The sequence below is a fragment of the Diuraphis noxia genome, unplaced genomic scaffold (genome assembly GCF_037042655.1).
Source record: "Diuraphis noxia isolate RWA-SAM2 unplaced genomic scaffold, SU_Dnox_SAM2 contig0002, whole genome shotgun sequence".
In the NCBI taxonomy this organism is placed as follows: Eukaryota; Metazoa; Arthropoda; class Insecta; order Hemiptera; family Aphididae; genus Diuraphis; species Diuraphis noxia.
Genome location: NW_028301712.1, coordinates 77,971,591 through 77,991,164, shown reverse-complemented (window position 1 = coordinate 77,991,164; position 19,574 = coordinate 77,971,591). Strand labels below are relative to the sequence as shown.

At 28.9% G+C, this 19,574-nt stretch overlaps 2 protein-coding genes across 2 annotated transcripts in view; one reads left to right on the top strand and one right to left on the bottom strand.

The window, feature by feature from the left end:
• Positions 1 to 3,616: 3,616 nt before the first annotated feature.
• LOC149058954 (dynein axonemal intermediate chain 4-like) lies at positions 3,617 to 8,185 on the bottom strand. The gene is made up of 6 exons (XM_089219771.1): positions 7,671 to 8,185; positions 6,895 to 7,147; positions 6,485 to 6,849; positions 5,238 to 5,478; positions 4,675 to 5,140; positions 3,617 to 3,983 (listed from the first exon to the last, which is right to left on the bottom strand). The coding sequence occupies exons 1-6, from the start codon at positions 8,183 to 8,185 to the stop codon at positions 3,646 to 3,648; spliced, it is 2,178 nt and encodes a 725-aa protein (XP_089075897.1). The 3' UTR covers positions 3,617 to 3,645.
• An 8,643-nt stretch (positions 8,186 to 16,828) lies between these two features.
• The window catches only part of LOC107166250 (uncharacterized), a 40,806-nt gene continuing 38,060 nt past the window's right edge, over positions 16,829 to 19,574 (top strand). Inside the window, exon 1 of the mRNA XM_015514836.2 lies at positions 16,829 to 17,147. The gene's annotated coding sequence lies outside the window, so the exon portion shown is untranslated. The remainder of the gene's footprint in view (positions 17,148 to 19,574) is intronic.

The following is a 19,574-nucleotide window of genomic DNA, read 5'->3' as shown; positions in this document are numbered from 1 at the left end:
TACCCGTTGAAAAAAAATGGTACAAACTGCAGCCAACTATAGGTACTTATTATAAGGATATAACTCATACTTGATGAGTAAAACTGTAAAAGCAATCTCTAAATCATAGGTGAAACGTGAAACAATACAAGGCGATCCATTTAAATGGGTACACTAATCATCTCGAAAAGTATTATTTTTTTTTTAGGTTTATGTTTTTCTAAACCCGTATAATATTTAAGTTTTTTTCACCTTTATATTTATTAATGAAACCACTGTCAACTCTTGATTTTCAAATGGTAACAAATAATTAAGATACGATGAATTAATAAAACCATTTTTTTCGTGAATTGTCGTGTTAACATTTTAATTTTTCGTTGGTTGGTTTGTGAGATACAGCTCCTCAAAGTATTGGTGTTTTTTACTATTTCTCCAATAATTGTAAAAACCAGAAGCTAGTGATAAATTTAATATCGTTGAATCCAAGGTAACAAAATAAAACCAATAAGTCCAATTAATCGATAAGTTGATAAATGATTAAGGTTCAAAGAACAATAGTATTAATAGTAATCTTTAATTAATTGTTGTTTATTTTTGATAAAAGTAGACAAACTTATAACGAATCTTGAATTAAATTTTCAAATCTTAGATTTAAAAATAAAAACTTTTATAATTTCTATCTAAGATAATTTGAACATTGTTGTAATTTTTATGTATTTAGTCAAAATGTGAACTTTAAATGCTTATAAAAAAAAATTGTACCGATGTATTTTTAATATTTTTCAACTGCTATTGTTACAATATGTTAGGAGTCTTGTATTAAATTTTCAAGCTTTTCTACCCAACAAATAAATTTTTATCGATATGAATTTAAAAAAAAACTAATGATGATCGAAAATTGCATATGCCTATTAATAGATCAACTTAAGTCGAAATTTCTTGAAAATTGCATGATGGATAGAATATACTTATATAAACATTTGGTGAAAATTGCATGTATCTATGGACATTTGTTTTAAAGTTACATAAAAAACCAAAATTGATTTTGTCAAAAACTGATTGTGCGTAAAATTTCCCGTTTTCCCCTTAATTTTTAGTTTGCTTATCCCGATTATTTAGAAAAATATTAAGACTTTTTTACTTTTGACCACCCCCAAAGTACCAACTAGATTCATTTTCAGATCAAACGAGTTACTGAAGTCAAAAATCGAAGCACCTTTACTGCCACAAAACGTGATGACAGATACAAAAAAATAAAAAACACACATCATGCCATCATGGTAAAATCAATACATTCCTAGCTCCTCTCAGAATCCAAAATTCAAAAAAAGTTAATACTTTTCAAGATAATTAGTGTACCCACTTAAATAAGCCACTATCTGTATAAGAAAAAATGAATGTAGGTATATATCAGAACCTTTACGTTTAAAAATAAAATATCAAAACTAAAACTAAAAAAACAATATCCGATAATATAATAAATAATGTTGTATACAGGGTGATTCTTTTATCAAACAACACTCATTATTTTAAAAAGTATTGACTTTTTTCAAATTTTTTTTTTCAAAATTGTAGATTTACACTCTTCTTGAATTTTTTATTTTATATTTTTGATATTTTTCACCCTTATATTTATTAGATAAACCACTATCAACTTTTGATTTTCAAATGGTAACCTATACTTAAAATTTCATAAATTAATAAAGCTATTTATTATTATTATTATTATTATTATTATTATTTTTTTTTTTTGTTTATAAATGTTTTTATTCAATCTGTTACAAAAAGAACAATAAGAACAATTGATGAAATTGGAAAGTAGAAAAAAAAAAATAAAATAAAATTTTATTATTATTACGTTAAAATTTCGAATTTAGCGCTAGTAGTTTATGAGTTATAGGTATTTAAAGTTTAGATTGGCACAGTGGAGTGGTACGTGGTTACCCGGCAAAATGTTTGTCCACTACTCCGCTTGTCTAAACTTTAAATACTTATAACAATATAACTCATAAACTACTCGTTCTAAATTCGATTTTCATGTATCAAAATTTTTAGAAAAATATTCTGCTTTGGAATATGAAATTAAAAAACTATGTTGCCATTTAAAAAAGTAAAAACTTAAAAAATGATAAAGATAAAAAATATTTTAAAATATAATTTAATCTTATAAAGCGTTGGTTTTTTAACAACTTGAAACTATGTAAAAAAATATTTTTAAAAAAGTCAATACGCTCTGGATATTTTTAATTATTATGCAAAACATCGAAAATCTCAGAGCACAGTAAGTTAGTAAGAAATGTTTACCACTGGAAACTGGACGAAACTAAAGCCAACTATTATACCTATAGCCTTGATCACTCATCATCCTCGAAAATCCCTCTACTCGGCCAAGAAAATCCAGTCTAAATATCGCGGTATATCCGTTTCGAAGATTAACCTGGACAAAACCAATATAAATAATTTAGGTATTGTATGAAATGTAGGTTATTTATATAAATAAAATAATATAATATCACATAAAATATTTCAATGCATCAAAAATGAAAAAGATTTGCAATATTTTAACGACGCCGGTTATACCGTATGTAATATATCAAAGACGATTTATGACAGTCAACTAAACTTGTTAAATGCTGGTTTTAAATTGCTAGCATATTATTCATACAGTAATTCGAGGTTGGCGAGTATCGTATTATATCAATTGTCTGTACTATATAGGCATGCACAAAGTTTTTGAAAGATATGACTTATTAAATATATCTCATTTCCGTGTAAAATAAACAAAACCTCTCCGACTATTATATATACCCGCTATGATATGCAATTGAACTTTTTTTTTTAAAAATAATTCGTTATGAATTAATATTTATATCATGTACAATTCTCAATGCCATTACTACATTGGTTTACAAATGTATTTCTAGATCTTATAAAAATAGTTTAATCGCTTTATGGGTATATAGCAGGTTCTGAATTGAGTTGATTCATCCGAAATTTTAATTTTAAAAAGATTAAAATCTTCAATAATTGTCAATAGCATTGCTTTTTTATAATGAAATAGAATTCTGTAATGGTTATAATAAATCTTACACTGCTACATTAAATCAATTTAAAATTAATAGAGTAATCAAAAGTTTGATATTTGTTTGATGTTTTTTAAACTTTTTACAAAATATTAAACAGAACATTTTAGGTTGACAAAACTTCACCCATTTCTTCAGCTCTTATTTTAAAATGCTGATGACTTTTTAGTTTTCTTTAGAGATTAAAATTTTGGTTTTAAAAATCTTTAAAAACGATTTTCTTGTAATTTCTAAAAATTTTTTATTTTTAATATTAAATAATCCATTCAGCGTCATAGTTTGTAAATCTGCAGTATGTTTAAAATATTAGGATTTCTGTATTATTATTTAAATTCGTGAAAAAATTACATTTAATAAATACATTAATTTAACACAATACAATCGTTATATTTTGTATACAGATTATCATTTGTTTTATACATAATAAATTATACATAATACATATTTTTTTTAAATATCCAAAATATTAATGTGTCATCAAAATGTAAATACAATTATCATACTGCATCATAGTATATATTATGTATACAGTCTTTAATATGGTAGTTCTAGACAATAATTTAGTATAAAAATGTGAAAATAGCTAGGAAAATGTACGTCCATATGTCTCGTAATCCAGTTTAATAAATACTTCAGCGAACTCCTTTCGTTCCTTGATCAGAACACTGGGCAAATATTTTTGACCGTATATGATTTTTGCGATTGAATACACTAAATTATTTTTTTCTTCGTCTTTATCGTGAGGCAAAATGTTCGACATAACGTACACCATGACTTTACCGCTAATATCAGACACGCACAAATGCTTACCATCTGACGTAAATTCTAATCCGGTACATTTTTGATTAGGGTTCGGCATTTTTTGCACAAATATCGGATCATATTTCGTCACACTTAAGTCCCAAACTGTTATACAGTTGTCTGAAAGACCCAAAATATTGCCAAATAATTATTAATTAAATATTGTATGTTAACATTGTTAACCAATAAAAGTTCATGAGATAATATGTTTCATACATTTTATATACATCGTGACTAAAGAAGAACCGGACTGAATTCAAATTAACCACTTAGAAAAAATGTCCTAAATAAAAATTCTCTTGTTCTTGTCCTAAATAATAATATGTGAGGTTAATTTAAATTCGTTTCATAATCACAATATCACATTATATACTGGGATATTGTGGTAGTTAACAATATTTTTCTTAACTGATACATCAAATCGTAGTATATAAAATACGCACTCGAAACCAAGGTGGATATTATTATAATATTAGTTTTTTCAAACGAATACAACGGTGTGAAGTCTATAATAATACAGTAGTTTAAACTTAGAAGTTAGAACAATATTTAGAAATACATAAACAGCTAGTGTACAAATTACATATTTATATACAATGCATAACAATAACATTGTTTGGCATACCTAGGATTAGCTAAATAGCATTATTTATATGAGTGATTGATATTTCAACTTCGGAATTTGAATAAGCTCATTATTAAATGAAAAATTAGGGATAAGCATACTTATTGAATCAACCAGTATAATATATAATACTGTTTAAAATATTACTATTATCCTATTTATTTGGTTAATTATATCTTACGTTACCAATAATAGATGCTATAACTGTCGAACATGACCGGCTCCAAATAGCTTTTTCAATTTGTTTGCCAGCACTTAAAGTTATTACTGGTTCAAGAAAAATATCACCAATCCAAATGTTAATGTTACAGTCACAACCAGTTGTCAAATATACATCCTGAGAGAAAGGCGATTTTTCCAACGATTTGATAATTCCGAAGTGAGAAACAATTTGTTTTGGACGAGTCATCAAATCGTCGTATGAAAATGAGTAAACGAGGCCGTCCGCAGTGCCCACTAAATCCGCATTTTGGTTAAGTTCGATAAATTTAGTTACGTGAAAAACCGATTTATTCGTTTTATTTTTGTCTAATTTATTTTCTGGCAGTTCTTCTTGTATCAAACTATTAGATAGTTTCGTGATTAATTTTTCGTGAAACTTTCCCAGTGAAAAACAATAACGTGAAATATAACCACTCGTATTGCACGCCATCTACATACAAGTCAAGAATATTCGATTGAAATCTTGTGGCTAATGCTATAATATACACCCACACAACTAAATTATTATTATTATCCATTATACTAACTAGACATTCTGATCTGACTTCATGGGGTATTTTATTTTCGATGTTTGTGGTCCAGAAAACATCCGAAATGCTGGTAGTTTCTAACGATAACATCGTGGACGTTTGAAACACAATTGTTAGGGATTTTTCAGAGATATCGATAATTAGTATTTTCCCGCAATCGAATCCAACGGCAAGATTATTCGGTGTTTGGTTGGAGAACTTTATGCACGTAATAGCCGATGTGTTGAACTCGTAGAATCTAAAACCGATTAAACGACGCAGAATAATCAAAGTCGAAAATTCCAAACTGTCTGGTAGATAATTGGGGCTCGATGTGAAGAGAGGGCGACTGAGAGCAGTATAAGATTAAGTTTAAGTACCTTGATTTATTTTACAGACATTTTAGAGCACCCGTTTATTTTGTTTTAAGTGTGGCGTATATATATATATTTAATGGTTGCCGCTTATAGTGATCACATTCGTTCAAGAGTACTTTGATCACTATAACCGGAAATCACTATAAGCGGTGACTCGAAAAACAGATAGAAAATAACGTAAAAATTATATTTATGTAGTATTATTTTTTTTTATTTTTAATAATTTTAATATTTTTATTTTTTATACTATACATACTGCAGTACACTGGACGACAGATGAAAACAAACTGCGTATTAAGTGTAAAATATCGGTGCTTGTGAGAACGAAAACGGTTTTAAACATGTATGAATGTACGATATTATGAAGTATCGCTCATCACGTGGGTGACATTAGATAAGATTAACTCGATTAAAGTTGAAGATTAAGATAATAAAATTGTCATTCGTAGTAGTTTTCATTTTTCTCTGTACACAAAAAGAGGTGATATTATTGTTAATTATATTTATATTTTATATTTCTGATCACAATAACCGAAAACCTGAACACTGTACGCGACGAAAAATACACTTATAACAGCCGTTTGTTCCGTTCCTGGCATTTTTGATCACTATAAGCGGCAGATTCTTATAACCAGCGAACACTATAAGCGGCGACCACTGTATTAATAATAGGTATGGCATGCAAATTTGTCAAATGAAGAAGTAATTTATTAATAAAATAAGAAGTGTGATAAAATATTGAAAAAGTCAAAATAATGAATTGTTTTTTAATTCATCACTCATCACACTTCATCGGGTACTTTTTTTCAAGATCAAGAACTGGGTTTAAAAATATCGTTTTAATAACCTCGTAAAAGAAGCACGTGATACGCGTTACATATTTCTTACCTTTCTGGAGTATTATGGTTTTTCGTACTCCACACGGCCACGGATGCGTATTGTTTGTCGGTGTAATCGGTGTACATCAACTTGCTGTAGACAACAGCCAACAAGTGTTTCTCAGTCTCGTTCCAGTGCATACACCTGACGGCTATGCCCTTATCTGCGTCACCAAGCAATGTCAGTGTAAGACAGTAGGTAAGACCGAAAACTTTTTGGTCTAGAATCGATTCATCGTCGGGATTTTTCATTTCTACCTCGTTCGACCAAAATAGTTTTACATCCAACGAGTTTTGGGCCAATATCCGTTCCAAAAACATTGTCGTATCGAGATGGCAGTCTTCTGAAGCTGCAACGTCATCCATAGTTTCAGTCTGCAGTTTGTGCTCAGTAAATATGTTATTATGCTGAATTTTCACGTCACTTGACCTTCCAGCAATTGTCAGTGGTGAGATTAAATTTTTTTTCACGTCCATCTCGTCTATTATGTTGAAATTGTGGACTTGAGTACCGGCCGTACATGTGTTGACATTTGAGGTTTGACATTCCGTGTCTTCGCGTTCCATGAGAGAATTTATTGTTTGTGATATATTGTCGATTTTAATGTGCGACTTTGCTAGGTTATTTAAATAAACTTTTTTCGACTTTTGTAATCTTTCATAATCCTCTTGTCTGAAATAACGAAATTCGATCATAATTTTTTTTTTTGTCATAAATAAGCATTCATTGATAAGTGTTAAGGAACAATTTAATTAAATCTTATAAACCATATAGGTAGTAGGCAATTAGGATAAATTACCTTAATCAATTGACAAGTGCTTCAATGCCTAATAATTAACATTAGTTATAATTATACATAATATAATAACATAAGTTCTTAGTTAGTGCACACAATAATTGCTTACAAACGATAAACGATAAACGATTCATAATTGTATTTATAGTATATTTCACTTAACTCAATCAGGTAATTATGATAATCAATATTTATAATTGATAAATTTTCTATATATTTTTAATTAAAGCATAAATATTGAAAAGCGAGTCTTGTGTTTTTGTGAGATAATAAAACACTTTCTAGATAATTATAGATCAATGAAATTTTCTGAAATCTTTATTAAATTGAATTGTCGTATAATATTTTCAGATGATCAATCAACAGCCAATAAAGGCTCGATTTTTATAATAGTCTTACCCTTTTACGATAACACTGCTCGGTACGTTTAAAATGTTAAACGTCGGACTCTCGGTAAGTTCAATTTCATAATTGTCATCATTGAAATTATTTTTGAGCGAGAGAATGTTTGAACCAACATCGTATTTGTTTTCATTCAGACCTTCTTCATTTTGATATTGTCGTTCAGTAAATATATTGTCAAGTAAATTGTCAAGGGATTTAATATTGAGGTGACGAAAAGTATTGAGATGATTTTCTTGTTCTTGTTCCATATGAGGAGTTGTCCATATTTTTGATAAAATTTGTTGATCCAACGAGTTTTCATTGGAACTTATAGCTTCATATTTAATATTAGTCGGTTTCTGAGGTGTGACATTAATGCCTCCTAGATAAAACTCGTATAGATTAAGCTGCTGATTTTCAACCCAAGAACTTTTATTTGAATCACGTTGACTGACTTTAATTGGTGTCACCACTAATTTTAGGGACATTTCATTGCTAGGTTTATTATGTCTTGATTTTTTCTTATCCATCTACCAGTAATGCACTATTTAAAAGGGTTAATTATACCAATTATAAAAGTGAGCAAATACAATTTATAAGTTATTATCCGGTGCGATCAAAGTTTCTTTTAGTACTACTTAATTATTGTTTAGCTCATTGATGATTGATGTTATGTTTGAAATCGTCATAATAAACAATACCTACCAATACATTATTTTTATTTAATGATATTAAATACACTTAGTTATTATAAATTACATAGATACTCATACACTTGAAGTATCGTAGCAATTAATCATTCAATACCTACTCAATATATTATATCAAAATTTTGTAGTCTGTAAATTACAACACAAACTCAAATCTATAAACGATAAAAAAATCTAAAAAGTAAAGGTAGTATTATTCATAATATTATCATAATACGATTCCGCGAACCTATTAAAAAAAAAAAGGTAACTCGTAGACCATTGAATTTAAATTATTTAATAGTTGCATTACCATTATCATTTTATGATATTATGATAAACGTTTTGCATACCATGTTTTTGTATTAGATTACAAAACAGTTAATTATAAATAAGTTAAATACTACTGTCTGATACACTATAATGAAAAGGATACAAAGGTATAAAAGAAAACAAGTTTTCTTAGTAAATTGTTTACTTCTAGTTCAATAGTTTTCTAGAACTTTTTTTTATTATTATTATGACGATTTATTTTATCATGTATTTGCTATTTATAGATGTTATCATTGATAGATTCGACTGATGTGATGACGCAAGTCGCAAGTCGTTAAACATCGAAAATTTTGTTTGATGCGAACAAAAGTTAGGTCACAGACATACATTTAACTATTTAAGAGAGTTCGAGTCGACACGTTTTTAGTACAAAATTAGTATTAAAAAAAACGCACAAACTTCGTAAAATAATAAGATTTCGATTTTTTTTTTAATGGTATACTGCCATTATACATCACGTTTGACTCCGATCTTACAAAGTCAAATGTCAAAAATTTTGATTGCATTTAAATAATCAAAAAATATATTTTAGTGTTTTGAAATCGAAATGTTTAATATCTCCTGCCGTATTTTAAAGTTAATTCAAAAATCTGAGCCTAATGTTACTTAAATAAAATTGTCTTATTACATTTAATAAAATAAAAATAGCGTTTTAAGAATAAATGTTATTTAAATAAGACAAATATTATATTTTATTATTTTTTGAACATCGGTTGATATTATTTTACAGGGTATACAGGTATTTGATTCGAGTGACACAATATTATTGTTTCTTAGGTTCACCACAAGCTCCACCACTGTTTTTAATATAATACTAAACATTCTATGTGTGAATATAAACAGAAACGTATTTTTATGAAGGGTAATGAATGTGGATTACATTTATATTTTGATAGTGTGTGTTTACCAACTTCTATCATCTGTGTATGTTTTTTTCACGGTAGTGTAAGATAAAAAATAAAAATTATAACTTATTTACGTAACTATATAGCATATATATATTAATTTAGTTGCTATACAATCAAAATAAAACATATAATATAGTACACGTATCCCTCAGAATTGTATGACAATAAGTTTATGGTTATACGATGTTTCTTAGTTGGTACTCGGGATTGAAACACGAATATAGTAATATTATTATACTATTTTAAATATTACGGATTGGTTCAATAAATGTTGTAATAATAATAAATAATATTCGCCTCACACAGGCGAGCGAACTCAACACGTGTACATATCTGTCTATATGGTAGCCGACCACTAAAAAGTCAGGCTCGAGTCATTGGTAAAAATAATTTGCGTATGGTCAATTATCCGTGGTAACATTTTCGAGGGAAATTTTCTAAGCAATGTCATTTTTTTCAATGTTTTTTTCTTGCCGTACAGCCGATTAATTAAATGGACGTAATATACAGTTTTAGCTGTGGTTACTGGTGGTCAATTATTATCGTTCGAGTGTAAAGTGAACTATAACAAAATGATAGTAATTCAAATTGTTTATTAGTATTTTATTGTACACGACAATCTCAACTGTTGCACTATTATATTGTTTTAGATTCACACCGTGGTGTGATGAATATTCGCGTGTTCAACATTAAGTTCAGTGATGGTTATTATATTTTATAATGACACATCGGAGTATTGCACTATTTCATATATATTTTCGACGATAAAAATATTGTTAAATTTGATCGTCGGTAAAAAGAAATTCGATGTAGGACATTTGTGCATCATTATTGTTACGAACAACCTTTTTTTTTATTGGCCGTTGACACATCGCTATTGTTATGAAAAATATTGAAGAATGTCAAGAATTTAATCAATCTAGTTTTACTAATTCGTTAATAAATTACAATTTATTTATTTATGGTTATCATTTTCAATATAATTTTTGGTCGACGAATTCGAATCACATGCAGTAGTAGTCAATAAGAAAAAATTAAAATTCATAACAACTGAATTGCATGGGAGATTTATTATTAATTGTGTATTAGACGTTAATGATAATTATGTGTACAAAATAACAAAGATTCGATTTTCTTCATTGAAGATATCTTGATTCTTAATGAAATTCTATTCTTAATGTTTCAAAACAAATCTCTATAAGCAGTAGACGTAGAAAATTGCATAAAAGACATGAATAAGTTATACATATGAAAATAACCAATTAACAGGGCTCGAATTCGTTGAAAAATAACCATACGTATTTTTATTGAAAATATTATGAATTTATTTATTTTTTCATTAGTTAAATAACGTCAGATTCGTTGAAAATATGTTTGAAACTATACATTACAAGACTTCAAGTAACCGTGGTTGAATCTCTGGTATGGTCTATTCTAAATCTATTTATGATTTTTTAATTTTTACTTTTTTTGCGAATGGTTGTTCGGCTAACGGAAAACACTTTATTGAACCTGAGTATACTCGTATTATAGTTATTTGTATAATATCTTGTTATGACACATTATACTGTCTGACGCCTGTTATATTGTATGTTATTAAAATGTGTGACATGCAAAAGGCTAACAAAATATTTTGCCATTTAGTTTAATGATGCGCAAAAGACAATTTCAGAAAAAAATGATGTAACTGTTAAAAGAAAAAAACATAATTGCAGGACATATTGATTTAATCATATGACTGGGTGATATGGTTATAATGATTTTAACAAATATAAATAACTGTGGAGTATTATGATTTGATACTTATCGATTTAGTGTCTGGGTATGCTAAGGTGTGTTATTAATTAGCATCCTAAATCCACCAACGTGTTTCTGCTGTTAAATGATTTCAATAATTTCAAAAAAATAAAAATAAAATAAAATATGAAGACTTCTTCTAATGCAGTAATGCATATTGTGTCACCAATGTTTACAGGACACACTGCCATAGAAATATGGTTTAGCATTTTAAATGCCTATTCATAATACCACGTTTCTCAGGCTCTAGAGCAGGGATTCCCAAGTCTTAATCTTTTTAGACTCACGGCACCCTTAGTAATTTACTAAAAATTATCCTATAGCCTACTTCGGTTTTATTTAGCAGAGCATACGCGCCATAAGTACATAAACAAAAGTAGTAAGATGTAGAAATATTGTATATACACAATGTATTTTATTTTATACAACAAATTATTACATTAGAAGATTAACTACATATTTTTATTTTTTTATTTGACGGAATCCTAAAACCTCTATACTCTAGAGTTTAGAGTAATAGGTATCTTTCTCGACGATTCTAGGCCTCACCCTTGTACATTGTTATAACTTCTTAAAGGAGTGATAGCTGCTCGCCGACCACTTAAATTATAGTTTCGTCATAGATGATATACTTCGTCTCGATAGCATTATAGCAATATATAGTATACCTGTAGATTTGACAATATTCAAATAATTAATCCATCTAATACAAATTATAATCATATTATGTCATATTATTATGATTTCTGTGTATACCACGCCTCTTCGTTTATTTTTAAAGAAATATTAAACAACGTACGTAGTGTACTTGTATTTGTAGTTTATATTGCAGGAGTGTGTGTATAGAGTTTATGATATTATATAATATGGGCGCAACCTGCTGCGGCGTAATAATAATCCAGCCCACTATCTATAATGATTAATTCTTATCTCCGCAGACTGAGTTGTTTGTTTTATCGTTATTTTTTATTTTTAAATCAATCATATGTACTTCATAGTTCTCTTTGTCATTTCGAGAGACGATCTTAATACCATAATAGGTAGGTAATATAATCTCCATCCTTAACATATTTGTCTCTGTACCTATATTATCCACCTTAACACTCTTCTATTTGTTTATATTGATCATATTATCACATTGATAATAAAATTATAAAAATTTATATATTATTTGATGCTCATGTATAGTGTGGCATCTTTTATACCTATTGTATTTGTTGGAGCATAATAATTATGCAATAATTATTGTTTTCTATTAAAATTTGAAGCTGAATATAATTACTTATTTAAATGATTAGTTCCTTCAATGTATGTATTGTTATATCTTCATGACTATTATAAAAATAAGCAATATGCATTGATTAAGTTTATGTGCTTCACCGTCTACCACTGAAGTGTGATGGTATAATATTGTGGATAAACCTATTCGATTACATTAAGAAATACTTTTAATTAAACTAGATTTTACCTCATTAAAGACGATTTTAACACTGTTTTTTTTTTAAATATTTACCTAAAAACTCATACAAGTCAGTAGTCCGTGGTTCGGAACATAAGTCAGCGTCTGCAGTCTCCACCACTTAATCGCTCATTCGCTGCACCTTCAGAATATTATATGTCAAACAAGCGAAAATAACTGGGCGAGCCCTATATATCATCACGCAGGATCGTGAGAATACGATAAATGCTGACACCAATATAATTATGTAGTTATGTACCACAGACTTTAATGTCTTAGTATGGGGGGTACACCAATGTTTTAATAAACAAAATAAAAATAATTATTCAAAAATTAAATAATATCATAATCACGAAGAAACGCAATCCGATGTGATTATTAAATAATTATCAACGCAGGCTAAAAATAATAATATAATATTAGATACCTGTTATCTATATATTACGTGAAATATATTTTTATGTTTTAGTTTCTAAACTAATCCTTGAACATGTCAGAAGTTCATTTTAGTAATATGTTTGGAATTGAAACTAACTATAACCATTCATTGAAACGTACCTCAACTCATCGGTGAATTAAAAGGCGATTGTTTTTATATTTCATTAAAACGTATAATAATTAAGTCTTAATTGTTTATAGGTACACGGAAGAATGTCTCGAATATTTTCCTGTGGGTACCAGCTACTACATTATGTACAAAGTACAAATGTAGACTGTAGTCTATAGTATAATGCAACGATAAATAGATAGACGTTTTGAAAGCACCTCCATAAATAACAAATCAATAATAATTAAAATATTCTTTGTACTCGTGATTAATATTACTATGAAGTTTTTTTTTTTTTAATAAGAGAGAATTATAATGTATTCATTATAATATACATAAATATATATGTCGGGCATGATAGCAAAATGCACAATAGCAGAAGGTAGTGTGGTAAATAATACATTATCTACCTACATTAATACATCATAATAAAAATTAATAACTTTTGAAATTCCAATGCGCATTGATATATTTTTTTCGTGTATATAACAACTGTATAAAAACAATTAGAGTTTTAAAAAAACATATAGTTTTATGGTTCAAAGAAACTATTTAATTTGATTTAAATTATATGTTTAGCATATTCTGTACTCTACAGGTACGGTTGTATTGTGTCGCACCTACATAATATATTTAGGTTCACTTAAACTATCAAAATGTCCAAGGTAAATTTTGTACCAAATATTCTATTTCATATACCATGTAATATGAATATATTACCAATTTATTGATCTAAAAATGCGTTTTATAAACACCATAATTTATATTATTCATATTGTATAAACAAATTAAAGTTAAAATTGTATCATAATATATGTTATTAATTATTGTGTAGAACTTATTTCATCTGCCCTGCGGTATGTCATAAACACAAAATAATCATAAAATAGGTATACGTATATTTCATTCTATTCAAATACTAAATATTTTAATACATTTCACTCATATAAGCATTGAAAGATAATGATAAATAATATGTCATATATATGTACTATGTATGTATACGTATAATATAAATCAAATTAAAATACCATTTGATAATCCGTCATTAATCCGACCATGACTCTATTCTGTTTTTGGATATTCTAAATTCTTAGATTCAAAAATATGTATTGTTGTATATTATCTAACATGGCATTTTTTTCTAAGAAATGTATTCATATATGGAATCAGCGTATATGGCTTATATTCACGATAGGTACGTAATTAAAATAATATAATATTATTTTTAATGAAATGTTACACTGACATAACATTATGGATCATAATATGTCATACATCACTGATAATAAAAATATTATAAAGTAATAAACAATCTTAAGTTTAGTGATTGATGAATACAAAATTATACTTATAGATTATTTGTATAGTGGTCTTTTTGATCGATCAACGAAGTATGTAGTGTGACCCGCAATAAACTAGATGCTACCTAGTACCTACCTACTGGTTACTATACTATATTACCTAACCTAACCTAACCGACCACACTGAAATGCGAACCATAATATATATGGTATATATATAGATAATGTAGGTTCGATGACTGTCGTGTTAACGATATAGTAAACATCTCTCCCTCTCTATCGGTAAGGTTATATATATCTAATATAATGTTTGTGCCAGAGTACATTGTCGCTACAGCGTCGAAAATTATGACTTGTACCTACACATAATAATATTCGCAGACAATTTTAATCCAATGTCGCAGGTCTACGGTATTCAGTATTGGTAGGAGAGAGCTGTAGGTACTGCGCAGTAGGTATTTCTGCAGTTATACTCTACTGCGCGGAACGGAATCGTGTAATTTTTTGCCTTCGTCAATACATTTACACCGAAAAGTTATCTTGCCCGAGGTTATTATTATTACTATATAATACTGTCATCATCATTCGGTATAGGTATTTTGATATTCACTCATAATTATTACCTATTTATTATATTATGTACTGGTGTATATAATTTATATATCAACTATAAGTAATAATTATTAAGTTACTTTAGAAAATATACCTATATATACATACGTGTAGAAAATAATTATTGGAATCTGCTGTGACGAATTCTGAATTGAGACCTTTAGGGGTTCAGGGACAGATACTTGGTTGTAGGCCAGCATGAATGGAAAATAAAATATAGCTCTGTTCCTATTGGGTAAATATCTTAGGTCGCCACTACACTAAGTTAGAGAACCGCTGATGTACACCATACACGAATATTTTAAAGTAGCTTGGTCCAAGAAAGGTCAATGTCACAATCGGGCGAATTTATAATTTTTTGAACAAGTTCATTAATATTTGATCATGTTTCTTGTGTTAGAATGTCTTTTTGATATTAATCAATAAAAGTATATCTACTGCAGTATATTATGTATATTATAGGCTTATCTGCCTAGCTGGACATTAACCACTATTATATTATATAGCCGCGACATCAATCGATTAAGTTAATAAATTTAAGTTTTCAACATTATGTGGAATCGAATATTATTACAAATTTTAATAAAAAAGTTAAGTTATTTAATTATTAAATAAAGTGTTTATTTTATATTTTAGTTTTTGGCTGATGCCAGACATGAATAATATCAGTTATTAGCCATGAAGAAGGCCTGCAATGTTAAAATAAAATTAAGTGTTTGCTTTCTCTCTCTGGTCTACAGGCAATATAGACAAATCGAATTTACACAGAATCATTTTTCATATTATTATTAATTTTAGTAAAAAATATAATTTAAAAGTAAAAAAAAAAAATGTGCAAATTTAGAAATTTCAAAAAACCCGATAAATCCACCATTAACGGAAATTTTAAAATTGTGTTCACATTTTCCTACCTTTTCTCTTCTCATCTGTTTCCTCGAGATGCTTTTTTGTTTCAGGCTTCAGACATTATTATGGGTCAGATATATATTTTTTATTCATAGAAATTATAATTGATGTTATCATCGTCGATGATCCAGATGGTTATTTCCCGGGAAATAAATAATGAAAATTCCAGAAAAACACCACAATTGAAAATAGTGTCCCTGCAGGTAACGATAAAAAACCATAAATGGCGGTTACTGGTACATAGATACTATTTAATATTTCCATACCTATTATAATATTTGTTTTTCTTTGGTTTACCTTAAATATAATTGTTTTTTACAAAAAAAAAGTACATATTATGAATTTATGACCGCCACCGTTGATTGAAATGTGTTAAGCTGACGACACTACATGGGCCCTGGGGACGTGTTCCCCTATCCACCATCCCCTCCATCAATTCGTACATGACCGTAACTAATAGTTATTAATATTATTACATACCAGCAAGCTATCGACGACGGCTTGATTGCGTTCGGTGCGGACCGTTCCCACCAATGATCGTTTATGGGGGGTGGGGGGAAACCGTTGTTTGTGGTGAACGCGCGGATTCGCATGTGCTCGCGCGACGTCGACGACAGTGCCAGTGCTTCTGCTTCAGCGCAACGTGTTCAACGACGCGTCCGTCCGGCAAACAGTTGTTGGTCCGTCGCGCGTGTGCGTCCGTCCCTATCCGGTTTCGGCGTTTGGATCGCGACGTCGTGCCCAAAACGAAAACACGCGATTTTTGGTTTGAATATCGTTCGGATCCACCGATAAAAACATTATACCGTGCGAGTGAAATCGAAAACCGCGCCGCTTGTGACCGTCAAAGAACTGCCTACGATGGGCCGTGACACCGTCGACACGTCATGACCGGGGGACACGACGATTGATGCCATCGAGCTATAATACACCAGAGGTATGCGGACGAATATTAGTTAATAAATAGTAGTTAGTAGGTACCCAAGTCATGGTCGTGGAACAGTCGTGTCGTAGTGGCAGACAACGGGTTCGCAGTAATCACTGTACGCATACCATATACCTTTCAGATATCATTGATAGGTATCAACAATATTATTATGTACAATAGAATATAGCCCGGTAATTATATTTTGTACCCGAGTGTATCACTACGAGGTTGGGATTAGAAACGTAGAATTTTTTTCGCCAAATAATCGTGTACCAGTTTAATGCCTGGACACTGTGCGGTTGTACTTCTTTTTTTTACTGCCGTCGAAAAAAATATTGTTATGTAGTAGATAGGTACCGGGTTTTTTCATGAGGCGTTTGCGAAATATCAACGTCTCACTTGCGCACGATGCGAACAATACCATATTAATATAACAGTATTAATCCAACCAAATGCTTTGCACTCAACTGTCTGTGGACATCGTCGTTGTACTGTTTACTTCGAGTCGTAAAATCATTCGACACAAATTTTTTCATAGATAAGGTAAAAACCAGTTTTTTTTTACCAGGAAACTACCTATTCACCTGTACGTTTTATTTTTGTTACTCAACATTCTCAATAATTCATACTTATCTTTCAACACAATATTCTTTAGATACCCTATTGGTAATGTTATGATATTTATATTAAATAATTATATATAAATTACTTAATAAATGTTAATAGCACAGATACCCTTAGTATACAAATCGCCGATTTTGGGTGGCTTATTCTCCAATCTAATAGTCTCCTCCCACCTATATCGCAAATGTTCGTGAACACTGAATATTTTAACTCGTAAGATAGTTGAGACTGATAAATGACTGGACAAGTATCGTCAACAATTTACAAGTGTGTCATCTGGTACCTACTTAACGAGGAATAATTAATGAACATAGAATAACTACACATGCTTAGGAGACATCACGTTTTTAAAAACACTTAAAGATCCATTGATCTATCGGTCATTATTTGTCGCTCATTGAAAATATACAAGTTACAACAACAGTGCACTTACTTGAAATTACAATATATTGTAAGCACTCGTTTTCTCAAACCAGAATTATTTTTAATTAAAGTGTTCGTAATCTGTTTAGTGATGCGAGTATTATGTGGTTGCACACGGACTATGATTTTTAGCATTTTAACCCCTATTTTAATTTAAATTTAAAAAGGTATATGACGGTATATGATATAATATATAGTTATATTATATACTCCGAGTATAATACTCGTCAAGCTAAATGTTTTATACACCGGCAGCATATATAATAAGCACACACCATGATATCGTTTGTATTGGGTCTAATCAATTAATTAACTAAATACAATATAGGTACCCACTATATTAAAATATATATGTTATGTAAAAAAACTAATTATATCTCGAATTACGTTATCTATTCGTATACATCATTCATTAGTACATATTATTTAAAACGGTTATGAAGTGATACAATAATTATTAAGGAACTAATAAATAGGGTAGTAAATAGATGGTGATTGAATTTTATATCATCAATTATTTTGATAATTTTAATTAATTACTTAATATTCAAATAAAATGTAGTTAGGTATATATTATATAGGTTACCTATTTGTGGTGTATTGAGACCTCTAATAATTAATAAATCGCGTCCCGTTGTAACTGAATTGCATATTGTATGATAGCCGATAGGTTGCTATAAATTGATAATATTTTTATGATAATTAAAAAATTTGACCTTCATTTTATACCAAAAATGTTATGAGTTGATGGACAGTAAAGCGTAGACAAAATAAGAAACCTTGACAATTTTAAATATTATTTGAAAAATATAAAAACATTTTTTTTTATAAAATTTACAATTTTATAGATTTTTTGTAGGCAATTCATTATTCAATTATTATTCAAGTTGATACATCGATGATAAAAGTTGAACATGTAGATTATTTAAATCATTTACTCTACGCGTTAATAATTGTGTGCTATAAATGCGCAATGGTACATTTTAATACTTAACTCAACTAGTTTAATTTACATATTAAATAAAGTAGATAATATGTAGCTTATATGTTATAGGTACGTCGTATTGTTTGAATAAAGAAATATCGACAGTGATAAGCAATAAGTGTTAATGATAACTCGATATCGTTACCAAATAGTGAATAATATTATGCTAGAAGTACCGGAAGTACATAAGTGTATTATTATTACTACCTAAATATTAAATAGTAATCACATTATGAATGGAGTTTAAATTAATACAATTATACGTATAGTAATTCTTGTTAATCATTTTATCAGTCAATTTTATCGTTAGGTATATTGACAAATCATAACTCTTATTCGATGACTAACACCTGACATAATATGAAACAAAAATGTTTAAAAAATTACTAAAAAGTCTATTTAAA